Source organism: Ranitomeya variabilis, chromosome 3 (assembly GCF_051348905.1).
Source record: "Ranitomeya variabilis isolate aRanVar5 chromosome 3, aRanVar5.hap1, whole genome shotgun sequence".
NCBI lineage: Eukaryota > Metazoa > Chordata > Amphibia > Anura > Dendrobatidae > Ranitomeya > Ranitomeya variabilis.
Window position 1 is genome coordinate 760,647,434 of NC_135234.1, and position 24,027 is coordinate 760,671,460.

Here is a 24,027-nt window from a genome sequence, read left to right on the forward strand (position 1 = left end):
GTTTTTTCAAAAACAACCGCAAGTAATGCACTCAACCTCCATGGCCAGTATGCACGCTCACCACACAAGACTCCATTGCTGAACAAAAAGCATATTCAAGTGCATTTACAATTTGCTAAACATTTAGACGAGGCTGTGAGATACTAGAACATAGTATGGTCAGATGAGACCAAAATTGAACTCTTTAGATGCCATAATACACTATGTTTGGTAGCTAAAAGGCGAAAGCTTCAGGATGGGAAGAGTGTTTGTGTGGAAGAATGGGCAACAAAAAAAAAAAGAAAATCACCTGAGCAATGCCTGCGACTAGTTTCTCCATACAGAAGTAGTCTTGAAGTTTCTTCACGAAAGGCTTTTGTAAGAGAAGCACTAAATGAATGTCAGAGAGTTGTAAATACCTTTTCCTGTGTCATTTCTCATTGTTACATGTCATTTATTGACTTCTATGGTTTGACTTCTTTGCCTGTGTGGATTGGAGGGGTTGTTACCGACATCTGGTAAGAACTTTCATATCAACAGCACCTAATTAAAATATATTTACTTAGAAAAATTGCTGACATGGTTCAATCCTTATTTCACCTGTTGTACGTAATCTTTACATAGTCATTTTATTACCAGCAATAAATAACGTGAGCAATGTATTTTATGATGTTTCGGAATCTACTGATCACAGTCCGATGCCGAGAGGAGGGCTTCCCCAATGTCCCGTCCGCATTGACAAACTGGACCTGTGTGCAGCTATAGGTGCTAGAAGTCATCCCTAAAGGGTATATACGATGAGAATGGAGGATGACACTTTTTGTCCCTTGGTTTCCAGATGAATCCTCTTCATATGGGACGGCATTGAATTGGTACCTTGGACCTACTGCAGCCAAAGGGTGAAGTATTACAGACTTGTACGACATGCACCTCCTATAGGGCCTTGTGCACAAGGCTTTAGGATCTGTTCTCATCTAGTTATAAAAATCTGTTTCTGGTTCATGGGCCACACATTTACAGGGAGTGGGGACCAATGCATGTGTAGTGATGCATACCGCTGTAGGGAATGGCCCGCCACACCCCAAGAATAAATAGCTGAAAGCCAACTTGCCCAATGCTTCTACATAATGTGTCAGGCAGAGAGAGAGTCAGGAGCCTCCGGATCCAAATGGTCACTATTGGACATGCCATGGGCCCATCTGCATACTATATGGCAGCATTATTTATCTTTATGATGGAAATCCCAATCCAACAAAACCTAATTTTACACCTAAAATTGCAGCCTCTACAAGCAGATAATCCAACACATCACTGAATTGTAAACTTTTATTTAAGTATAGCAAGTAAAAAAAACAAAAAACAAAAAGCAAAGACTCGAACTGATTAGAAATGGAAAGTCGATTGGCATGAATTGGTTACACTGTAAATCTGTACAAAATTGTGCATTCGTTATTCCGAGAAGTCAAGTAAAATTGCTTGTAAAAATTTATAAATAAATCAACTTTTTCCAAAAAGGCACATAATCTCCCAAAAAAGGCAACAACCTGTACATGAGAATTTGGAACTTCAAGATTTTTTTTTTTCTACAAAACATCTTGTGCTGATACAGCACCGCGATCGTTATGGCAGACTAGCACTTCTCTCCGGACCAGGCCGTTTTGGAGATGGAATTGATCTTCTTTCATCGTCTTTATACAACGAATATGCTTTCCCCAGGTGATGCTTTTCATAGCTGGTAGTTGACGAAGAGTATCCTTGGGTAAGGACACCACTGCGGAATTCAACAAGTTCAACTCATGTAAGGAACTCAACCCAAAGAAGACCTTCTCGCTTAGAGATAGCAGGTTAGGATTATTCGAGAGGTCAAGAACTTGGAGAGCGGGTAATTCTCGAAAGCTTTGTGGATCAATCTTGCTTAAATTTGGCATGTTACTCAACGATAAATAGGTCAAACTTTTAAGTCCCAAAAAGTTGTGGTCCTCGATTTTGGAAATTGGGTTTTTATCCAGATTAAGAGACTGTAAAGGAATTCCTTGAAGGCCTTGGACAGATCGTAGTTTATTTCCTGACAAATTCAAGATTCGTATGTTTGGAGAAGGATTATCCGATCCTCTCGAAAGAGTGCTAATCAAGTTGTTGGAAAGGTCGATATGTATGGCTTTCCCATTATTTTGGGAGGTAAATGTACCGATATTAATCTCCACCAGTTTGTTAAAACTTAAGTCGAGTTCGACAAGAGGAGAGTAAAAAAAGCTATGCTCCGGAAGAGCCTCCAAATGGTTGTGGCTCAGATCCAAAGACTCCAAGTATCTTAATTTGGAGAACGTGGAAGAAGTAATTTTTACTATTTGGTTGTAACTCAAATTTAGGTTGATCAAAGTTGTGTACCCAGGTCCAGACAACACCGACTCGTTGACATGTTCCAGTTTGTTTGAGGAAATATCCAGGTACATTGTGTCCAGTGGGAGAGAGACCGGAACAATGTGGGACCCAACACCACTACAATCCACTTTGGTCAGGCTGAAGCTATCGAACAATCCGAAAGTTTCAACTTCACAGGAACATCCCGGGAAACAAGTCTTACTTGTAGTAACGATGGTGGTGAGCAACAGTATACTGTACCAGGGAGATAGCCCCATGGTTATACCTAGAAGGAAAAAGCATAAATAATTACCCAAAGAAATAGGTCACATGATCATGTATAAACTTATACCAACTTTACAAGTAAAATTTTATAAAAGGAGATGCCCAGGATATACCAGTGGTGGTAATAAGAGGCGCTTTCCACTGTACCGGAGGCTGATCTAATAAGCTGACTCCAAGCCATAAGTCATTACCCGTTTCTATCTTACTAGCTATATACACTTTTCCATCACAGCAGCTTTCATATATGGAGCGGGCACAGCATGCAGTATGTCGATAAAGCCATTTTTTTAACCTCCATAATTGACAACATTTCATAAGACTGAGCAGTTTGTAGTTCGTGGTAATTGTTCACTGATAATACCTTGTCCTAGAATGTGGCCACATTGTATTATGGCACCAAGCTCTGACACAGCATGCGTCCACATTACCCGTCTCTTATGGACATCTCCTGCGCCACGTGTAAATATTAGGCAATTATTGCTGGAGAACAAAAAGGACGGAGCCCTATTATCTGTAGAAACCGCAGCTTTTATATTCCAGCAATCCCACAGAAGCAGAAATAAAAGGTTTCCTGGAGAATCTCTTACGAATGAAGATCCTTAATCTATAGAGCAAATAATTTTTATGTTCCACATCTGGGCAGAAGCTTAGAAACTCATCAGTTATCCTTCGTAACCGCTAATCTGACATAAGAGTTGCCACCAAGGGCTTCCAAGAAGATAACCATGATATTATTAGACCTTTCAACCTAAAGGACTTAGATTTTTGGGGCAAATACTCTTTAAGAAGAAATCTCAGATAGCCCGGGATCCTTCACCTTCGGTGCCAAGTAAATCTACAGGACAGTACTTGTCCTTTCAATTGAAGGTTCTTTTTAAAAGGGCGTTTGTTGTCAAAGTAGCACTCTTCCTCCTCCCATCAAAATTATCCTCTTAATATATAGCAGTCATCATATTATACAGTCCTGTGTACTTACAATTGCTCATTTTGCCTTTCTACTCAGCTAATTCTTCTCTTTTCCTTTAGGTTAATGACCTCACAAGATGGAAAACCGGCTACATGAATCCTATGTGGACAATGCTCCCTACATGAGTCAATACTGCAAAGTCCCAATTTGGGGGTGGTTATGACTTGTGCAGGGAAAAGAGACTCAGTTTCTACATGGAGCAAAGAAGAATCATCTGGGTACCAGGGCAAAAGTACACGGTGTTCTATAATGTTGTAGAGAAAATAAAATCCATCTAGAAATCTTCAGAGAGGGAAAACATCACCCTCACATTGAACATACAGAAGGACTTACAACTGAGGAAGGGAGAGATGACACTTCAACCTCCATTGAGGTATGGACCCCCTGCAGTGACCAGTAATTACATCAGTATCTGCTCTTAGAACCAGTCACTAAGTCTGGGATTAGTTTATGAAGAGTCAGGGAAGTATGCTTCCCAGGCATAAGCTTCCTCTTATCAAAGCACTGATCGCAGAGCTGTTGGAGCCAGGGGGTCAGTAATGAATATTGGGCTTTGCATTGATCTGAAATTGATGGGAGATACATTTTCGGTGTCAAAGCGAAGGGACAAACATAACGTATTCACTTACATCACTGTAAGGCCATTCTAACCCTCCAACTTAATAATGGTCTGATGGATGATGCCATGCTTCATCTCTATAAAAAGGTAAAATTGTATTCGGAACTAAAACGACAATATCTACCACCTGGGACCTTCAGGGGCGAAGATATCCTGTAAGTTGGGGGAATCTCAAAATTCTGAAATACATACCACAAGAAAGGGGAGATGTGGGCATAGCCTTGATCTAAAAAAGCAGAATTTGGGTTTGATCATGTGTCAATCCTGGAAGGTACAGCTTGCTGTCCATTTTCCTAAAGTAGTACCTCCCTCTGCTAAGGTGAGAGCCACTTCTGTGACATCAGGTTTAGTAGTTTTCTTTTGTTATTCCTTTTATCCAATTGTATATATCGTATTGTTTTGTTCCTATTTTTCATCTTATTTGTTATATATAAATGCTGCCTACCTGTTTTAAATGTATAACTTTTAGTAGCGGTGTTCCTCTTGCTCTGTAAACCGCACCCCTGAAGCCATATTTTACCTGTAATGGGTGTCCAACCGGCCTGTATAATGATTGGTGGTGGCAGCCAGTAGTTCCCTTTTGTTAATGTGGAGTTGGCTGTGACCATACCAGGGTATGTATGTATGTATGTATGTATGTATGTATGTATGTATGTATGTATGTATGTATGTATGTATGTATGTATGTATGTATGTATGTATGTTCCATGCATTGGAATCAGAGGTGTATATACCATAAGCTCAATGAGTTCCTCAATCGGCCTAATAGTGGAAGCAGCCACGGACTCGTCCATCACTCAGCCAATTGTGTAATGTCCTTACGATTAGAGGCAGATAAATTAAGTCAGTTGAGAAACTGGTGGCAGTGGTGGGATCTGTGTGACTTCCCAGGCTGCATACCCTTATATATATTACCCATATATGATGATTACAATATATTAAGAGGATAAAAGCTTTGATGGGAACGCTTCTTTAACATTTCTTAGCATTGGCTCAATATGGGTTCCTCCTGGTTGCTGAAGGTCCGTATACACAGTAGAAGAAAGTTGGGGAAAATAAATCAATTTTAGCCAAATCGGCTGACCATGTGCATGTATGGGGGCCAGCAGACTTTTCCCAAAAGAGGATATTGAGGGGAACCACAACTTGTGCACGTACCCCAAGAGGTTGTACTATTGAGATCAGAGCTCTGATAGGAATTGACTGGACAACTCAGCCACCATGTCTACTATAAGGAACAGATCAGCTCCAGTTCCTCACAAGAAGTGCATGTAGCCAAGACATTAAAAGGGTCAGTCTCAGAAATCAATAGGATAAGGAGAATTAAGGGCCTGGACGCCAAAATCCCAATAAGGCGACACCCCGATGCAGAACTTTGCCTTTTCCAGAATTCCCATAGGCAATAAATGGAGTAGGGGGTAGAGTATTAAAATAGGGCCTGGTTTTCAGGATCCATGGATAGGGGGACAGCTAGAAATAACCCTTTAAATCAAATGTGGGATCATCATTAGTACAGCATCCATGGCTGCAATCTACCTTATAATGGACCACCCAGATTAGCCCTTAAGTTGTACTTTATTGCAGCTTCTATAGATCTGCGTCTTCCAAGAATTAAACACCTTCAAGGAGTCTAGTCATTAAGAAGCGTGTAAAATTTATCGCTCATGTTCCGCTCTCACAAGAGACACTTGCCACCTGGGAAATCTTGTTCTGATCTTGGAGGGAAGCAACTTGGGAGAGATAAGACCCCGGAAGGCGGTGGTAATTAATCTGGAAACTGGTCCAGGCAGGAATTCACATCCACTTCATAAGACATCCTGCACAATTAACACCAGGGCTATTCCGGGGGACAATTACTCCAAGAATGTCTTCAGAGGGTAGGAATTTAAAAAGGTGAAAAATTAGAGGTTAGGGTAACACCAAGAGGAACTAGATTCTAGGTGACACTACAAGTCTTCTAGCTATAGAGGCAAAAAGTAGAATATTGGACATTCCAGTAGCGAAGGAAGGTGTAAGAAGGCTTCTTCATAGGGGGCATCGGAAAGAACCCACAAGTGCTGCCATCCATATATTGTGTCCTCCTGTCAGCATAGAGAACTGTAGCCCATGTTTCATGTTGGAAGGACATAGTTAGGAAATTTGTGTCTGGCAAGTCTGAGGAGACCTCTCAGCGATGGCCACCGGCAGCCAAATAAATTTGCATGACAGAAGCATAAAAATGGCAAAACAGCAGCGATCAGAGCTAGCTCCAGTCACTGCTCACATATGGAGGTGCTGGCTGTACAACACAGCCGACACATTATGGAGCAGGATCGTCTTCTGAGCCCAGCCATACAGTTATACCAGGGTGCGCAGAGGGGTTATGGAGGTTATGGAGCCCAATTGGGATTGTTCCATGGGAAAAACGTGCAAATGAGCTGTCTCTTATGAGGAACATGAAAATATATAATGGGAGCATGACGATAATTGTTAGAGAAGTCATCAGACACCAAAGCAGTCTAGTGAGAAGTGAATGGGATAAGCAAGAGGAAACAAGCTGAATTACGAATACAGCTCTGGATGTACAATCGCCAATTACAAGAAAAAAAAATAATAATTCAGAAACATAAGAAATAATAAGTTAACGATTTTCATCAGAAATAAAAGTCTAACAAAATCATCCGTTATATAGAACATATTCTCCTTATGTCCTCAGCGGCTACTGAAAATACAGGGCCTGTCACACTGGAGGGAGGTTTGATAAAATGGCACCATGCGGAATCAATAAACCCATTTCTCGCTCTTCCTGCAGGCCAAACTTTTGCTGTAAAAGAAACCCTTTTTTTTTTTTTTTTTAAATCACTTACTCTTAAAGTGCACCCTCACTTATAAAAAAAAAAAAATAAATAAGAAATGCTCCTGTTCCCATAGTTGTTCCGAGCTGTGTCAGCCATATTGGCTTTCATGGGGCTAATATCAGTCGCCAGTTGGGTCACCCACAGGCAGCTCCTCCCTGGCACAAGGAGACGACTCCGCAGATTTTCCATCTGTCTCCCTATGCATGACTGATTACAATTATTGTAGATACCACCATGTTAGCCAAATACACGACCCCATCACCTACCTCCCAAAATCCAGGGAGAGAGAAGCTGCATATAGAGATTACCGGTCTCTGTGTGTTCAGTATTACCATCCTAGGTCTCCAGCATTAACCTATCCACCTGCTAGAAATATTGAGAGGACTCTGCTTATCTTGTCCCAGTCTACACAGCAAAGTTAAAAGCTATACAGCTTATTGGATCTAGGGGCAAATTTAAATTTTGCTCATTTCAGAAGGGACACGTCATCAGAAGGCAGTTCTGCCTTCTCCAACACCCCCTTTTTTGCAGGATTACATGGCAACCACTCAAAGCATGGGATGAGCCTGGTCCAACACAGCAGATCCCAGCTCTAACTTTGAGATTGTTCCCTAAACGCAAGGTCAACACGGAATAAAAAATAAATAAATAAATGCAAAGTATGCCATTCCCGTAGCTTCCTATTCCTACAAATTCTAAATTAACCAAACGCGCCCCTGCAGCACGGCCTTACGGGAGAACACATGCAGGAAATTAGGACACCGCCGGCGGCAGTACCGGCACATGGTTTTCTCGCAGGTTTGATAGCAGGCTGCTGCCTTTACTGGCAAATTGCTGGTTTGTAAGAAGAAGCGGCGGCCCTGGGATGTGAGAACAGCTGAATCCCTGCACAAATCCTGGAAATAGCTCATTAGCGATGTGATCTCTAGATGACAATGGCCTGGGAGCCTCCGGGGGAAACCTTGGAGCCAGGCGAGATCGCTGAGCACATCTTTAAGAAAAATAGAAAGTCTGCTGGAACAGGGGGCTTAAAACTGGAAGATTTAGGAATAGTTTGTAACTGATCATTTTCCCATACAGGAGACTACAGGGCATAAATGTCCAATAAGTGCAAGTCCCAGATGTATAAGAGGCTTTTACCGCCAGAGCGAAGTGTCCACCTATCCCTCGTTGTGACTGGTGCGGCGGCCATAGTGACCGGAGAGGTTGCAGCCCTTGCACCGCAAGCAAGCGCACGTACTGCACAACCGCGAATAGAGAGCACGGTGCATGCAAAACAATGGAACCTGTTAAAACAAGTGGAATAAGATGGAGCCCTGCTCTAGAAAATACATACAGACCCAGCACAAAAATAAAAAAATAAAAAACATAGAAAGTACACTACTTCCACTGAAAACTTGCCTGGAGGTGCAGCCATGAGATCCAATGCATGTTTGGTAAAAGGGGTGTACATAGATTAAAAAAAAAGTTAAAATTAATCTATCCATTTCCCATAGTCAGAATGCATATCCTTTAAGTCATTATCGATTATTAATGACCTTTTATTGGGCGATATGAGGAAAGTGCTCTGTGCTGCCCTTAAAGATTAGCAAAGTTGACATTAGAAAGATAAAGTTCTTCCTAATCCGAGCACCAAAGAAGAAAAAAAAAAAAAGGATTGTCTAATGAGGACGATCCCTTAAAGAAATCACTTGATTAGTTCCAATGGGGAATTTCCTTTAAAATATTGCGAGTTGCGCAATCGTAATAAATTAATTAACAAGTGGAGAGAATGTGAGAAGTTTACCTGCAGTCCTAAGTAAAACCACCACTCTGCTCCATCCGTTTCCATGTGGGTAAAGCTCAGACAGTGACTGGCTCATGTCTATGGAGGAGCGGAGTCCGCTCAGTGCCTGGGAGATAACAAGACCCTGTTGTTTTACAGATCAGGAACAAAAGGCAAAGTGACACAAACTTGTGAAAGTGGAAGGAGTCACTTAGGTCTGAGGCAAGAAAGACAAAGGCTCCTTGTGTGAAACCATGACTGAAAGGCAGGGGGGTGGGAGGACTCTGGGCAGAATACAAATCATCTTCCATCTACTCTGTCCGGCCATCACTTATTGCAGCAGATAGATTTAATGCAGAAAATAAGACAAAAAATAAAATACACAACTTGCACGCAAGAATAAAACATGTCCTACAGTGTTAATAGTAATCACTGGGTAAACGTCAGAAGACAAAATCCAAAGCCATTATTATTAGTTCCGATCACTGTTGGGTCAACGAACGGTAAGAAGTTCAGATCATTGAAAAATTCTGATACGAGTGATAAAATGTTATTTGCTTTCTCAGCCCTCATTAGAATATATATATATATATATATATAATATATATATATATATATATATATATATATATATATATATATATATATATATATATATATATATATATATATATATATATATATATATACAAGTGGGCAATATATTTAGGACCCTTCCCACTTTTCATAGCAAAGTCTGACGTCACGAGGAAAGCGGTATATATACAGTGCCTAAAAGTAGTATTCAACCCCCTGCAGATTTAGCAGGTTTAATAAGATGCAAATAAGTTAGAGCCTTCAAACTTCAAACAAGAGCAGGATTTATTAACAGATGCATAAATCTTACAAACCAAAAAGTTTTGTTGCTCAGTTAAATTTTTATAAATTTTAAACATAAAAGTGTGGGTCAATTATTATTCAACCCCTAGGTTTAATATTTTGTGGAATAACCTTTGTTTGCAATTCCAGCTAATAATCGTCTTTTATAAGACCTGATCAGGCCGCCACAGGTCTCTGGAGTTATCTTGGCCCACTCCTCCATGCAGATCTTCTCCAAGTTATCTAGGTTCTTTGGGTGTCTCATGTGGACTTTAATCTTGAGCTCCTTCCACAAGTTTTCAATTGGGTTAAGGTCAGGAGACTGACTAGGCCACTGCAACACCTTGATTTTTTGCCTCTTGAACCAGGCCTTGGTTTTCTTGGCTGTGTGCTTTGGGTCGTTGTCTTGTTGGAAGATGAAATGACGACCCATCTTAAGATCCTTGATGGAGGAGCGGAGGTTCTTGGCCAAAATCTACAGGTAGGCCGTGCTATCCATCTTCCCATGGATGTGGACCAGATGGCCAGGCCCCTTGGCTGAGAAACAGCCCCACAGCATGATGCCGCCACCACCATGCTTGACTGTAGGGATGGTATTCTTGGGGTCGTATGCCGTGCCATCCAGTCTCCAAACGTGTGTGGTTGGCACCAAAGATCTCGATCTTGGTCTCATCAGACCAGAGAACCTTGAACCAGTCAGTCTCAGAGTCCTCCAAGTGATCATGAGCAAACTGTAGACGAGCCTTGACATGACGCTTTGAAAGTAAAGGTACCTTACGGGCTCGTCTGGAACGGAGACCATTGCGGTGGAGTACGTTACTTATGGTATTGACTGAAACTAATGTCCCCACTGCCATGAGATCTTCCCGGAGCTCCTTCCTTGTTGTCCTTGGGTTAGCGCCTTGACTCTTCGGACAAGCCTGGCCTCGGCACGGGAGGAAACTTTCAAAGGCTGTCCAGGCCATGGAAGGCTAACAGTAGTTCCATAAGCCTTCCACTTCCGGATGATGCTCCCAACAGTGGAGACAGGTAGGCCCAACTCCTTGGAAAGGGTTTTGTACCCCTTGCCAGCCTTGTGACCCTCCACGATCTTGTCTCTGATGGCCTTACATAGTTAGTAAGGCCGAAAAAAGACATTTGTCCATCCAGTTCAGCCTATATTCCATCATAATAAATCCCCAGATCTACGTCCTTCTACAGAACCTAATAATTGTATGATACAATATTGTTCTGCTCCAGGAAGACATCCAGGCCTCTCTTGAACCCCTCAACTGAGTTCACCATCACCACCTCCTCAGGCAAGCAATTCCAGATTCTCACTGCCCTAACAGTAAAGAATCCTCTTCTATGTTGGTGAAAAAACCTTCTCTCCTCCAGACGCAAAGAATGCCCCCTTGTGCCCGTCACCTTCCTTGGTATAAACAGATCCTCAGCGAGATATTTGTATTGTCCCCTTATATACTTATACATAGTTATTAGATCGCCCCTCAGTCGTCTTTTTTCTAGACTAAATAATCCTAATTTCGCTAATCTATCTGGGTATTGTAGTTCTCCCATCCCCTTTATTAATTTTGTTGCCCTCCTTTGTACCCTCTCTAGTTCCATTATATCCTTCTTGAGCACCGGTGCCCAAAACTGGACACAGTACTCCATGTGCGGTCTAACTAGGGATTTGTACAGAGGCAGTATAATGCTCTCATCATGTGTATCCAGACCTCTTTTAATGCACCCCATGATCCTGTTTGCCTTGGCAGCTGCTGCCTGGCACTGGCTGCTCCAGGTAAGTTTATCATTAACTAGGATCCCCAAGTCCTTCTCCCTGTCAGATTTACCCAGTGGTTTCCCGTTCAGTGTGTAATGGTGATATTGATTCCTTCTTCCCATGTGTATAACCTTACATTTATCATTGTTAAACCTCATCTGCCACCTTTCAGCCCAAGTTTCCAACTTATCCAGATCCATCTGTAGCATAATACTATCTTCTCTTGTATTAACTGCTTTACATAGTTTTGTATCATCTGCAAATATCAATATTTTACTGTGTAAACCTTCTACCATGGAATGCTCCTTTGTCTTTCCCATGTTTGAGTGCTGTTCACAAGTTTGGGGAGGGTCTTAAATAGTCAGAAAAGGCTGGAAAAAGAGATAATTAATCCAAACATGTGAAGCTCATTGTTCTTTGTGCCTGAACTACTTCTTAATACTTTAGGGGAACCAAACAGAATTCTGGTGGGTTGAGGGGTTGAATAATAAATGACCCGCTGAAAAAACTTTTCCCAATTTTTTAAAAAAATAAAGAAATAACATTATTTTTTGCTGCAGTGCATTTCACACTTCCAGGCTGATCTACAGTCCAAATGTCACAATGCCAAGTTAATTCCAAATGTGTAAACCTGCTAAATCTGCAGGGGGTTGAATACTACTTGTAAGGTATGTATGTATGTATGTATGTATGTATGTATGTATGTATGTATGTATGTATGTATGTATGTATGTATGTATGTACACACACACACACACACACACACACACACACATTAAACCATTGAATTTACAAGACTGACACTAGAGAGGAGAAGCCGAAGATTTACAGGGATGAGTGGGTGTAATTGTCAGGGCGGTGTACAGGGCGACAGGCAATATTATGACTAGCAGTAAAATTACTGGAAAATGAAAGAGAATAAAAATATAAAAAATTACGTCAAGTTGAGACCCCCTTTTAGTTTTGTTTTTTTTCATAAAGGTCTTCTAATAAAGGGATTTGTAAGTATCCTACTGCTCAGAGCTCCAGGGATCACTTTAAAGTGTTCAATTTCCCTGCAGCGCCTCCACAGGAAAAATGAAGCATTATTATTATTATTATTATTAAGCATTACATGGCACCCAATGAAACAATCACATCAAATCCTCCAGATAGATGTTCTTTGCAAAAGGTATGCCAAGCCAGCTAACTGATGGATTCCCCAACAACCCCCTTTATATTTGCTATAAACAAGACATTTATGTTGTCAAATTTAGGATGGGATGGAAACAACATCCTAGGGTTGGGAGGGGAAAAAAAAAAAAAAAAAAAAAACACAACAACAAAGCAAAACCACCACTCAGCATAACAAGACTGAAATGCTATTCAGTTGACTGGGAAGAACTGGGCGACTACCCATGTAAGAGCAGGCATATTGGTTGTCAGCCAGTTTTTCTGAAAAAAATCGATAAGACTTGAGTTAAGAGAAAACATTCTTTTAGGACAAAGTTACTCGTAGAGTTTTGTAGTAATGCAAGAGTTATATTCAGGAAATTTTTGGAATGGGGCACAAACCCGAGGTGCGCCTGAGGGTCTAATAATCAGAAATCTCCACTCGAAGAAGGTTGTTTCATGTACACAATACGCAAGACATACTCAGTAGGATTCCGCTATAGTCTACTGAACACTGGCAACAGTTTTACAAGTTGTCGCCCACCATAAAACAAGATCTTACATGCTAAACAGGGGCCATAAACAGCAGGGGCACTTAGTATTCCAGCCCACACTCTCCAAGCAGCAGAAGAACGGACTGGGAGCCAAGGCTGGAAGCTGCAAGACGCTCACGACTGTGCAAAAACGGGACAAGATTCAACATGAGCCAAAAGTGTCCGGAAATTGACTCCTAGGAAGAAAACTTCAATTTATGAATCACTTTTTATGGATTTTTTTTCTAATATTTACCTATTTCTTGTATTATTTTTAATAAACCTTCAAAAAGAACCTGAAGACCCACCTCTTCCGACAAGCCTACAACTTGCAGTAACCACCAATTGACCAAACCGCTGCACGACCAGCTCTACCCTCGCCTACTGTATCCTCACCCATCCCTTGTAGATTGTGAGCCCTCACGGGCAGGGTCCTCTCTCCTCCTGTACCAGTTATGACTTGTATTGTTCAAGATTATTGTACTTGTTTTTATTATGTATACCCCTCCTCACATGTAAAGAGCCATGGAATAAATGGCGCTATAATAATAAATAATAATAATCAATGCTGCAAGTCTGTCCAGAAGGGAGAATCCCTTTTGTTTGTAAACCCACCAGACTTCAGAACTCCGGTATAATCACAATTATTTAGAATTATCAATAAAATTGGGTAAAGACCAATTAGGAATTTTCCTAAAGTGGCTATACTGTCGCAGAGGCTAGTGGTTACAGTCATGCCCAGGCCCTGGTGCAGATCCACTAGGAAATGCCCCTCCACTAGGAAGAAGCTCCAAATGAAATAGGAGGAGTGGAAGGACATTGCCCCCTTTTGCACTCCCCATGTTCTGGCTCTACTCTAAGGTGACATGTACTTTGCCCCCAGAGAAATTGTGAGGCCATGATGCAGGTAATGTTCCATAGAGATCTCAACCACAGTTGAAGGAAAAACCAGACTAGGTGGCATGGGGTAGACACCACCACCGATGGTAAATTCTACTTGTAAGGGGCCAGAGGACAAATCTTTTTAGAAGTTATTGCCAAGAACTTTTCATCCTCTAATTTTATCCCCACCATCTTTAAAAGGTGCATCTTGTAAAGATCACCCCAAAAAATGGATGTCAGAAAAATTCCCACTCAGCCCCCTACAAGAGCCATCCTTAGAAAAAGAGGCATTGCATAAGGCCATAGACTCCAGTTGACAGAACTTGCCATATTTGGCTGAAATTATTGGTGATCTAAAAAAGAATAAGGGTATGGGTATGTGTCCACGTTCAGGATTGCATCAGGATTTGGTCAGGATTTTCCATCAGTATTTGTAAGCCAAAACCAGGAGTGGGTGATAAATACAGAAGTGGTGCATATGTTTCTATTATACTTTTCCTCTAATTGTTCCACTCCTGGTTTTGGCTTACAAATACTGATGGAAAATCCTGACCAAATCCTGATGCAATCCTGAACGTGGACACATACCCTTAGTGTCCACGTTCAGGAAACGCTGAGTTTTTGACGCAGCGTTGAGCAGCATGCATAAAAAACGCAGCGTCCAGATGTTACAGCATAGTGGAGGGGATTTCATGAAATCCAGTCTCCACTATGCAGTAAAAGACGCATGCGGCACACCAGAGAAAACTCACATGCGGCGCGTCTTTTAAGAACGCAGCATGTCCTTACATTGCAGAAAAAAAACTCAAGGACAACGCAGGTGACCTCCCAGTGACCTCAGGTGCAGATTTGGTCAGGATTTTACCTGCATAAAATCCTGACCAAATCCTGAACGTGGACACATACCCTAAGGCTAGCCATATCCATGAACGCCTGGCATGTCAGCTCCCCTGATAACAATAGATTGGAAATCCCAATTGCCCATACCCCATCCTTCTCTCCTGGAACATCTATGGGGGAAGAGTCCAGTGGCACTGCTATACAGCAGGTAGACGGGAGAGGGGAAAAATATTTCAGAGCTTGCAAGACTTTCATTAGTGTGTATCGGGTCTTAGAGGATCACTTTTACTTGGTGGCTTGGTACCATGGACCTGTAAGCCATGTTTCCCAGTGTTAAAACACTTTTGTTTCCCCACCCCACTGTGCTTTTCTGCAGTCCACAGAATAGAAGTCTGCTCTGATTGTTGCAGTCCCCCCCCCCCCCCCCCCCACAGGCTCCCTGTAAAAGAAGAAAAGATAAATATCCCAAAAAACAAAACACATGGAGTTTGTGCACGAGTTTCATGAAGGCATATCCACTTTGATTGAGTATATTTTCTGCATAACACAGAATAAAAATACAAATGTTTGTGCTACATGGAAATATGGCCTTGTGGGTACCCCATTACGGTTCCACACAACATGACACCAAAAATTCAGCTGCATGCACAGTCTTCTCATCTCGGGGGCCACAAGGATCATATAAAGTAAATTCCGAAGAGATTTAGCTTTATTACATTTATAAGGCTCAAATATGAAAGAAAGATTGCTGCATTTTAAGCTTCCTCTTCAGGACCCTGCCTGTCCTTGGCCACATCCAGTGACATCACTCCTTACCATAACGACCTCATCCACTACCCCAGCCAACAAATTATTAGAGGATTATCACATCTCACCATGACTGACTCCCGGCCCTCTGGCAAGGATGGCTGGACACAGCTATGATAAATGGGCCCAACCAAACAATGCGGAGACGGATCTTTAGGTCATTATGACTTTAAAATGTCACCATGTAAAAAAAAACCGGTCACAAGATTTGTTGTAATCTAATCAGTCCAGACAGATCTGGCTTAGCCCTTATCAGTAATTGTGTGGGTTTTACATAAAGACCTAATCAAAAATGAGGAGATTCTAATGGGCCCATTGTGGCGGGCTCACCACACCCCATTGTGGGCTCTTTGGCGGAGAGAAGACTCTTAACCCCTGACTAACCAAACAGTTCCTGTAGTTTAACAACAACGCTTAATAAAAACTACATAGACTGTCAGATAACGCCACATGTCTAAGGGTACCGTCACACAGTGCCATTTTGATCGCTACGACGGTACGATTCGTGACGTTCTAGCGATATCCATACGATCTCGCTGTGTCTGACACGTAGCAGCGATCAGGGATCCTGCTGAGAATCGTACGTCGTAGCAGATCGTTTGGAACTTTCTTTCGTCGCTTGATCACCCGCTGACATCGCTGGATCGTTGTGCGTGACACCGATCCAGCGATGTGTTCGCTTGTAACCAGGGTAAACATCGGGTAACTAAGCGCAGGGCCGCGCTTAGTTACCCGATGTTTACCCTGGTTACCAGCGTAAACGTAAAAAAAAAAAACAAACAGTACATACTCACATTCCGGTGTCTGTCCTCCGGCGTCTCAGCTTCTCTGCACTGTGAGCGCCGGCCGGCCGGAAAGCGAGCACAGCGGTGACGTCACCGCTCTGCTTTCCGGCTATGGTGCTTACACAGTGGAGAGAAGCAGAACGCCGGGGGACAGACACCGGAATGTAAGTATGTACTGTTTGGTTTTTTTACGTTTACGCTGGTAACCAGGGTAAACATCGGGTAACTAAGCGCGGCCCTGCGCTTAGTAACCCGATGTTTACCCTGGTTACCCGGTGACTTCGGCATCGCTCCAGCGCCGTGATTGCACAGTGTGACCGCAGTCTACGACGCTGCGACGTCACGAATCGTGCCGTCGTAGCGATCAAAATTGCACTGTGTGACGGTACCCTAAGCCGGACACGATTATTAGAAATATGGCTTTGTTGTCCATAGCAACCTTTTTTTTTTCAGCCCAGTTCCCCCCCCAAAAAAACACAACAACTAATGGTTGCTATGGACAACAAGGTTATAAAAAGAAAAAAAAATAATAATAATATAGGGCCTAAGGGGAAGCAAGGCCTCACTGCCCATAGCAACCAGCAGTTTCTGAAGCTGCTCTGGTTGCCATTGGCAAGGTGGTCAGATTTCCGTTAATAAAAGAGGGCCTAATGGGAAATCTGGCCATGATGCCCAACTCATGTTTGTGGGAGGATACGGACAACTTTCCCATCATTTATTACAAACCTACCTCACGACCCCACCTAGCGACTGAACACTGCACCATAATAAATGGAAGCACAGATACACTCAGATTGTGGGTTTTGTGTGGTTTTTTTTTTTTTGCAAAAAGGTCAAATCACAAAGACTAAAAACACCTTCACAATCTGTGACCACATCAGTGCAATCCAATATCTGTCAGATCGGCAGAGCTCACAACCAGCCTGTCACCTCCCCTACTACATGATGGAGGGTCTCTACTCCCTGGGGGGGGCAGAATAAGGAGATAAGGGAAATCCAATTATGAGACCCCAAAGACCCTGCCTAAAAGGGAATGAATGGTGGAGGGAGGGGGGAGTTTACTGGTTGTACTGGGATAGCATCAGGATCCTAGAGAGAGACACCCACCAGGAAGGGGCGTGCAAAGTGGACAATTCCTTTAAGGATTCTAGATAGCCTGAGGGTGTTTAATTATCAGTGGGGTTATAAGTTCTGGGACCCCAGTATTTCTGAGATTGAAGGGTCCCTGTGTCCCATTTATGGCTTCCTGCCTGGGGGGGCCCATCCCTGTACAGGGAAACTACTACTACAGCATGATGGCCCCTTTATTCTAAGGATTGCTGGGGGACCCAGATGTCACTTTATAGATAGCACCATTTTTCAAGATCTCTGCTTGCTGTGTGCAAATAGGCCCTTGGATCCCGATACATCATTTACAGATTTAAAAAAAATACAAATAAATAAAAATTAAAAAGTGTACAAACAAAAGCAATATCATTTGACAGCTTGAGAGAAACCTCTTAAGTGGGGTCAGTGGTGCATGAATTCAATACTATTCAGGGTCTGCTGGGGGGGGGGGGGGTTAACCCTTATGGGCAATGGCAACCATTACACAGAATTTGGGGCCAAAAATTGCTTTTGTCTGTCATATACAAAAAAATAATAATAATTCACATTGCACAATTATATCGGGTTCTGGGAAAGCTGGGTGACAACAATATGACCAGTATACAAGGTACCATAGGGGTGGTCAGACAGTTCTTCTTGGTTATTTAATTTTATATGGGGAAAGGTTTTTTTTCGTTGCTTTAAAAAAAATGTAGCAGAAACTTTGGTTTATGTAGAAAGCGCAAACCCCAGCCAAGAGAACATGGTGAGAGCTGTAGTCCCATCCCCCATTCCCTTCCTCCCTCTTTTTGTGGCCAATGCTGCCTGGAACAGATGAAAAGCAGATTTTTGGGGAATATTGTAATTCTAGAAATATGCTCTGGGGATCGCAGCTGTGGGAACGGAACAATGGAGGGAGAGAAGGAGAGAGTCTGGAAAATATAAAGTTAGGAGTGCACTGATTTATGCAAGGGGGGGAATTAAAGGTTCATCACAGAGGATGAGAGCTACAGTGCGGTGTAAACATTAGTCACTTAGTCTAATGGGGGTGGGGGAAGGGCTGTGATGGGCATCACCACCTAGTGACTTCTACAGGCAGTGGGGGGAAAAAAAAAAAAAAAAAGTTTCGTGTTGAAATCTGCATCTTTCAAATACACTTTTTTATGACCTGATTGCCGCTAGTGAAAAGGGACTGAACACTTGTACAGATTTTATCCTTCTCACTGCTGAGAATCTGTTACAATTGTCAATTGTCGTCAGTTTACGTTCTGGGCTGTTCTTATCTGCACTGATATGGAGTTGGTAACAATGTACTTTTTTTCAGCTTCTTTTGCAAAATTCAAAAGCTGCAGGGATTTTTTCAAAAAGTTACAGAAAACCTTATCAGTTACATTATCCAAGATTTTCAGCATAAAAGAGTGTAGGGTTTTTTTTGGCCACGGTTGCAGTGAAATAATGCACAGCAGACGCAATGTGTGAACGAACCAAACCACCCAGGACAAAACCTTATACAGCAGAAATATGGCTGGGCAAGTCAGTTGTGAGCACCAGGGCAGCTATCCAAGCACCCACATTTCCCCACCAGCGGGGTTTGTGCATTAAAAAAAAAAATAAAAAATCAGATTGTGAGTTCTTGGAAAAAAAATAACTCCATTTATCAGAAAAAGATTTAGCAGAACCAAGATTACCATCAAATAACTTAAAGTGATAAAACACACAGCTTCAGCTCTGCTACATCTGGAGCATTTATCTCAATACACAGAGGGGCGTCCAACTTTGCAGAAACTCCAGTCCCCCTAATTTACAAAGTTCTGGTACAATTTGACTCCTGCAGTTTTGCCATAGGGCAGCTGTTTGCAGTCACTGGGCAGCAGAGGAGAAGGAGGAGGAACAGTTCAGCGCAGCTGCTGATCAAATTACTTGCAGCCGTGGCAATTTCAACTCCTCAAGAAATAGGGAAAAAATAAAAAATATAAATATATGATGATATATCCTAAATCACAGAGGTCTCCCCTATGCATAATCCTAAACTCCAACAGTGCTCTCAACCCAAAGTAAACCTATAGACACCACCACTGCCTCGAATTGACAGCTCTTGGGTCCTTCTACTCAACATTTCATTGTTTCCAGTTCTTGGAATTCGGTGTTAAATTGCACTCACCAACACAAAAAAAATAAAATATATATTTATATTATTTTTTTATTTTACCTCTCTCCCTGGATGAACTGTACAGGCAACTTTCAAAGAAAACCCACTGGGGGAAAATTCATGACTGCCTAAATCTGACCTCAAGCCGCATTGCCAGACCCCATTATACCCAAAATGAAAAATTTTAAAAATTGTTAGGTCATGGATTGTTATTGGGAAGGAAGAGGAACAAAACATATTCCAAAAAAAAAAAAAATGGAACGAGTACACAGATCTACTTAAAGATGGCTTCCATAAAAATATAACTACATTTAATACTCACTTTATGGATTGTTTTGCGTCACTACTCTCTAGTGCTCCTTGTTACAAGACGCGCATATTGACTTGAGGTCCATAGTTGGGTCACTATGGACGACAAAATATTGCGAAGGGGACATATGATCCCACATGGTCACCAACATTTCAAATAATCTGTGCAGGAATGTAGTAATACTTACAGGTCATTCCCACGAAGGTTAGTGGCCACCATTTAGATTTATTTCAATAAGTCAAATTCCACCTTGATGGACCCCCAATTTTTTTTTTTTTGGAACATTCACCAGCCCCCCAAATATTATAGAGCGATCCCATCAAAAGTTGACTATAGTCTGGGATACATTGTAACTTTTTTTAATCCGATTCACTTTTGAAAGGGGGAAAAAAATATCATACATTTTTGGAGTGTCATTAGTCTTTACCTGTCTCTCCTTTGCCAGACAAGTTGAGGTTGCTGATCCTGCACTTGAACAATTAGTAATTAATCATTTATGGGACCCTGGGTTGTCATTATCCGATGGGGTCAGAGTCCTCCTACACGATAGGGGCGGTCTCAATTTAAAGAGTTTTTCATCCTGATTTTTGCTCACATAAAAGAAGTCAATGGGAGGAAACCCCAGGCAAAAATACAGAGCATGCCGAATTGTGAAAAAAACCAGAGTTCCCAAAAAATGATTAAAAAAAAACCCCACAAAAATATTTAGACTTTTTGCAACATGGGGTGTGAATCCAGCCTTTCATCAGGCAAAGCTTAAACTAGTAAAACTGGAAACAAAGTTGCAAGTGATATTTACTAACAATCCAGACAGCATGAAATACATTGGTCACATCTGGTGTGCAGGGGGGGAGGGGGTACAGCATGGGAAGGGGTACAGCATGGGAAAGGGTACAGCATGGGAAAGGGGTCCCAGGTCAGCCCTCTGGTGGGAGTATAAAGGAGGGGGTGAAAGTTAGTAGAGGCAGGGGTTAAATGTGCAGGTACAGCAGAAACATGTGAAGTGTTAAGGGCTTAATTGCAATGCAAAAAAGCAACAAAAGATTGGGAGTGATGTTAATGAAGCTCCACATGGGTTAAATGTTAGAACTAAAGGGAGTTTGCATAAAAAAAGTTAGTGAACCCAAGCCTGCAAGTAATGCGATAAAGTAGTGTGGCAATAAGGGGTTAACACAATGCATCCAAAAGTTTGCAATAAAAGTTAGGGATAAAGTCTAATGTTCAGAAGTTCTATATGAAAGTAAGAGAACCCTGCGCACATGTAATAGGAAGCTTCTATATCAGTATGGAAAGGGTTAAAGTGTGACCCTCGCCCCCACCACCACCATGGAGGGATTAGTTAAAGATTTTGGGAAGGGTGCAGATCTATTGTGATGCCATGTATGGGGGCGGAAGGGGTTAATATAAAGGCATTCTCGCACAGAAGTGAATGATATTCGGGGTGTAGAGAAGGCAGAGACCCCTCTCCCTGCTATACTGGGGGGGGGGACACAATGTATGGGAAGTGGGGTTAATACTATGTATAGGGGGTTACAGGAAAGTTAGAGAAGCCAGGCTAGTTCTGCAGGGGTTAATCCAGGGTCTAGGAAGCTTTCAGTGAAGTTAGTGAAGCCATGATGCATCCAGGCTTGCACTGAAGTTGCTGAAGCTTGTAGTCCTCCTTCAGCAAAGCTAATCCAAGAAGGTGGAGGGTCCCTGAGGCGGAGGCAGCCCCCCAGCTCCCCTCTGCTTACCTGCTCTGCGCCGGATCCAGGGAGAAGCAGGGTCCTTGTGATCAGGGGGCGCAGTCCGGGCTCATCCTGACACTGTGCTTTCATTTATATGGTCGGCAGTGCCGGAGTGTGAGCGCTGCTGCCTGTGCCCGGAGTGTGAGCGGTGAGCAGTGCCGGAGTGTGAGCGCTGCTGCCTGTGCCCGGACTGTGAGCGCTGCTGCCTGTGCCCGGCTGCCTGTGCCCGGACTGTGAGCGCTGCTGCCTGTGCCCGGAGTGTGAGCAGTGCCGGAGTGTGAGCGCTGCTGCCTGTGCCCGGAGTGTGAGCGCTGCTGCCTGTGCCCGGAGTGTGAGCGCTGCTGCCTGTGCCCGGAGTGTGAGCGCTGCTGCCTGTGCCCGGAGTGTGATCGCTGCTGCCTGTGCCCGGTCTCAGCCCTGCATTCCCCTGCACACTGTGCCTGCGCATGAGGGAGCGTCTGCAAAGAGCAGGGCCGGCGAGAAAGCGCACACCAGCAGCCTCCGGCCAAGGCACCGTCACCGCTGGGAGCGCGCGGCCTCCTATGAGAGAGCAGCTCCAGTCAAGCCCACACATCCTTCATTCTTTCCTTACAACTTTTTTTTTTTTTTGTTTGTTCTTTTTAGAGAGTTGATTTTTTTTTTCTTGCAGCTTGAAACCTTTCCACAAAGAAGGAAAAAGGGTTTCAGTAGAAGTCTGTGTGGGGGAGGGGAGGTGGTTGACTTTTTGGGTGGGTTTGTTTGCCACCCCCTGCTCGTGCAAATGCACTTCTGTGAAGACATGCCCGCATGGCTCTATTATGCTACGTTCACATTAGCGTTGTGCAGCGCAGCGTCGGGCGCAACTGCAGCGACGCATGCGTCATGCGCCCCTATATTTAACATGGGGGCGCATGGACATGCGTTGTCTTGCGTTTTTTGACGCTTGCGTCAGGGCGTAGAGGATGCAGCAAGTTGCATTTTTTTGGCGTCCAAAATCACAACGCATGCGTCGCAAAACGCAGCATTATGCATGCGTTTGGCATGCGTTGTGCGTTGCGCCGCCGACGCTGCGCTGCACAACGCAAATGTGAACGTAGCATTACAGGGGTACACCATCTTTTTTACTCTGAGGCCACCTAATCACATTGGTGCACCCTCGATTGCCTCCATACAGCTTATAGCATCCCTGTCACGTCTGGTAACTGAAGACTACAGTTGTGCTCAGTTTACATACCCCGGCAGAATTTTTGCTTTCTTGGCCTTTTTTTTCAGAGAATATGAATGATAACACCAAAACTTTTTCTCCACTCATGGTCAGTGGTTGGGTGAAGCCATGTATTGTCAGACTACTGTGTTTTCTCTTTTGAAATCATAATGACAACCCAAAACATCCAAATGACCCTGATCAAAAGTTCACATACCCTGGTGATTTTGGCCTGATAACATGCACAGAAGTTCACACAAATGGGTGTGAATGGCTACTAAAGGTAACATCCTCACCTGTGACCTGTTTGCTTGTAATCAGTGTGTGCATAAAAGCTGAGTGAGTTTCTGGGATCCAGACAGACTCTTGCATCCTTCATCCAGCCACTGATGTTTCTGGATTGTGATTCATGGGGAAAGCAAAAGAATTATCAACGGATCTACGGGAAAAGGTAGATGAACTGTATAAAGCAGGAAAGGGATACAAAAAGATATCCAAGGAATTGATAATGCCGGTCAGCAGCCTTCACACTGTGATTAATAAATCGAAAATCAGGGGCTCTGTAAAAACAAAACCACAGTCAGGTAGACCAACAAAAATGTCATCCACAACTGGCAGGAAAATTGTTCGAGATGCAAAAAAAAACCCACAAATAACATCAGCTGAAATACAAGACTCTCTGAAAACTAGCTGTGTGGCTGTTTCAAGATGCACAATAAGGAGGCAATTGAACAAAAATGGGCAGCATGGTCGAGTCGCCAGAAGAAAATCATTACTATGCAAATGCCACAAAGTATCTCACCTACAATACGCAAAACAGCACAGACAAGCCTCAAAACTTCTGAAACAAGGTAATTTGGAGTGATGAGACCAAAATTGAACTTTTTTTGGCCACAACCATAAACATTACATTTGGAGAGAGGTCAACAAGGCCTATGAAGAAAGGAACACCATTCCTACTGTAAAGCACGGAGGTGGATCGCTGATGTTTCAGAGATGTGTGAGCTACAAAGGCACAGGAAACTTGGTCAAAGGTGAAGGAAAGATGAATGCAGCACATTATCAGCAAATACTGGAGGCAAATTTGCAATCATCAGCCTGGAAGCTGCGTATGGGACGTACTTGGACGTTCCAACATGA

At 42.9% G+C, this 24,027-nt stretch overlaps 1 protein-coding gene across 4 annotated transcripts; it reads right to left on the minus strand.

Annotated features, from left to right (window-relative positions):
* Window positions 1–1,291: 1,291 nt before the first annotated feature.
* On the minus strand, window positions 1,292–22,242 carry TSKU (tsukushi, small leucine rich proteoglycan). Of its 4 annotated transcripts, none has more exons than XM_077298723.1 (3): window positions 21,996–22,242; window positions 21,711–21,832; window positions 1,292–2,626 (listed from the first exon to the last, which is right to left on the minus strand). In XM_077298723.1, the coding sequence occupies exon 3, from the start codon at window positions 2,616–2,618 to the stop codon at window positions 1,563–1,565; it is 1,056 nt and encodes a 351-aa protein (XP_077154838.1). In that variant the 5' UTR covers window positions 2,619–2,626; window positions 21,711–21,832; window positions 21,996–22,242; the 3' UTR covers window positions 1,292–1,562. The 4 variants fall into 4 exon arrangements, with proteins under 4 accessions (XP_077154838.1, XP_077154837.1, XP_077154839.1 ...); XM_077298722.1 differs by having other exon boundaries at window positions 21,911–22,242; XM_077298724.1 differs by lacking the exons at window positions 21,711–21,832; window positions 21,996–22,242 and adding an exon at window positions 20,405–20,542.
* Window positions 22,243–24,027: the final 1,785 nt, after the last annotated feature.